General features: G+C 41.6%; 1 protein-coding gene across 1 annotated transcript; it reads right to left on the minus strand.

Moving 5' to 3' along the window:
- Positions 1-439: 439 nt before the first annotated feature.
- Positions 440-2249, minus strand: LOC129725103 (carboxypeptidase B-like). Its single transcript, XM_055680559.1, has 2 exons — positions 1913-2249; positions 440-1828 (listed from the first exon to the last, which is right to left on the minus strand). Exons 1-2 carry the CDS (start codon positions 1978-1980, stop codon positions 646-648), a joined length of 1251 nt encoding a protein of 416 aa, XP_055536534.1. The 5' UTR covers positions 1981-2249; the 3' UTR covers positions 440-645.
- Between the last annotated feature and the right edge of the window lie 395 nt (positions 2250-2644).

Raw genomic sequence — 2644 nt, forward strand, 5'->3', positions numbered from 1 at the left:
GCGCCAATCTGTTCTGGAAACTCTACTATGCAGCGGGCCATACGTTTGTGCTTGATAACAAAACAGGTATTCACACTTGTACGCCTTTCCATCAATTGCTCTTAGTGAGACCAGCTGATCGATGGCATTGACATGCGACAAACTGCGATCTGTTCAGTATAACAGGTTTAATTTCCGTTAAGCTAAATGTACCTATTATGATCAATTACTAATCATTAATCCTGATTATTATTCATCGTTGATAAAAAAAAGTGAAGAAATAGCGTTGAGCATCACTTTCTACGAGTGCTTTCTTCAATTAAAAGTTTCAGTTTTCTTTCAATAATTTAAAAAAAAAATTGAGAAGTAACTTTCGCCATTTTTTTGAATCTATATTATACAACATTTTAAAAGTCAAACCTTTGAGTATTGCAAACATAAGTGATAATTTGGGGGATTAGTGAAATATCATCTTCTGCTTAGAAAACAAATCAGTATTAAAGATAGATTTACTTTCAATAAGCCAACCTTGTTAAAATAACAATACTTGAATATGAAGGCACTTGTATAAAACTTGTTGAAACGGTGGATTGTGGAATATTTCTTTCTTAAACAAAACCATCATAAACTGCACCTGGTCGAGCAATATTTTATAGCGTATACCACTTATACCATAATCTGCATCACCTTGAGAGCCATTGCGCGTATGCCACTGAATGCCTCCTCGAGGAAGGGCTGCAACTTACTCACCGCCGGGTGAAACCCTCTCTCATCACCGGGAAGTTCCATGATAAGTGCGATTGGTATTTGCGCAACAGCTAGTGCGTAGTCATCGCTGCCTCCCGAAGCTTCGTAGAGGATTTTGCCCGCTCCGCCGACCTTGTAATTTACGTTGTGCGATTGTTTCATGGCTGCGGATCCCGCACGAGCTACGGCGTCCATTGTCCGCCATGTCTGGGGAAGCCCTTTCCGGTAGCCCCAAGGATACATGAGATAGCGGCCATACGAGTGTAAAGTTAGATAGAACATGATTGAATCGTTTTTCGATAGCAGCAATCGGCGGACGACTCTTGCCTCCGATTCGGAGAATGGTTTCGGGCCTGGATAGGTTTGGCTGCATTCGTGCCGTGAAACTCCTTTTTCAGCCCAGTGAAAATCGAAGTTGCGATTAGCGTCGGATCCTACACAGTGTCTAAGCGGATGACGATTTTTCCGCCAATATTTGTCCTTCATCAGAGAGTATTCATAACCGTCTGGATTGACGAGTGGCAGTATAACCCACGTAACGTTTTCCAACAGATCACGGTTTCTGTCTGTGTGCTGAACAAGCTGATCTATGACGTAGAGAGCGGTGGCGGGAGCGAGCCACTCTCTCGCGTGTATGCCGGCGTCGATAAGAATCGTGTGTCTGTTAAATGAGTTCCGCTGTTGTGATATGGTGACTGTTCGAAGAGGTCGATTCTCATATGAACTTCCTACCGTGCTGATAGTGACGATATCGGAATACTTCCGGCCCAAGTAATCAATGTACTGATTCATTGTGTTGTATCTCAGATAGGTTTTCGTGATATCCAAAGACTCGATCGAATTATACCGTGCGAATCGTTCAGAACGCGTATAATTTATGCACGAAGTTAAATTTGGATTTACTACTGTTGGTTGCATGCCATGTTGTTCCAAATCATCTCGAAAGTTCGAAACATCATTAACCGGTACTTTTATGTGGGCTTCGTAATTTATTAACGTCGTTAGTACCCAAAAATCGAGTGAGCCATTGTTCAAATCCAGTGTTCTCAAATAACGCACTTGTTCTTGTGATTTTGGTGTTACACTGTACAGCGCGGCGTTACTGAAAACAATGTTCGTCATATGTTAACGGAAATCGACAGCTGCTGCAAAAGCACCGTGCACTGGTTGTTATTATCATGCTTACCGTTCACATGTTAAGCCGATCATAATGATACTGACGAAGTGAAGCAGCAAAAATTTTAACCGAATCATTTCAATACCGGACCGTGTCACTGAGGCTCACCTTAGTTTGACTATCATACTGAGCGGCAAATCGAACAAACCAACCGTGATATGCATGTGCTAGAGATCATCGGCTGTCGTAAAGGTATCGCTACTCTGTTGCAGGTGCTTTGATTTACGGCACTCCAGCTTAAAACGGTAGCCGGTGTACATCTCGAAATAGATATTCTGAATCGTGCTGTGGAATGGACAATTAGTTGCTAGTATTCACGAAGACCCATTATTGGTTAATTCATTACAATCTGCTGATTATTCGCATTGTTACACAAACACTGCCAAGGTTCGGAGAGTAGCAGTTCGATCGACCAATAGCTCAAAAATAAATCAAGAGAGCAGAGAAATAGAAACAAAATATTGTCTAGTTTGGTTGACTTTGCAGTAGAGTTAGAGCAAAAGCCATCTATTTACAGTTATTGAGATCGTGTGGAAATCTGCTGAAACAGTTTGTACTGTCGATGCAGGGTAGGCAAATAAATTTGTGGCACATTCTGCTACAAAAGTGAATGACGATTGCAACATATATAGCCGATATCTCTTCAGACGTTAGCGCTCAGAGACGCCGATTTTTATGAGTGTTTTTCTTCTCTCGGCCGTGAGTGGCGATCGTATCTTTATTACTATTTTTTTTTCTATT

The sequence above is a fragment of the Wyeomyia smithii genome, chromosome 2, assembly GCF_029784165.1.
Source record: "Wyeomyia smithii strain HCP4-BCI-WySm-NY-G18 chromosome 2, ASM2978416v1, whole genome shotgun sequence".
Classification (NCBI taxonomy): domain Eukaryota; kingdom Metazoa; phylum Arthropoda; class Insecta; order Diptera; family Culicidae; genus Wyeomyia; species Wyeomyia smithii.

Excerpts from the sequence above, each read along its gene's own strand:
- LOC129725103 (XM_055680559.1), bottom strand. The coding sequence starts at position 1,980 with ATGATTCGGTTAAAATTTTTGCTGCTTCACTTCGTCAGTATCATTATG. Across the intron at positions 1,829-1,912 it reads ATCGGCTTAACATGTGAACG|TAACGCCGCGCTGTACAGTG; the intron begins GTAAGCATGATA and ends CATTGTTTTCAG.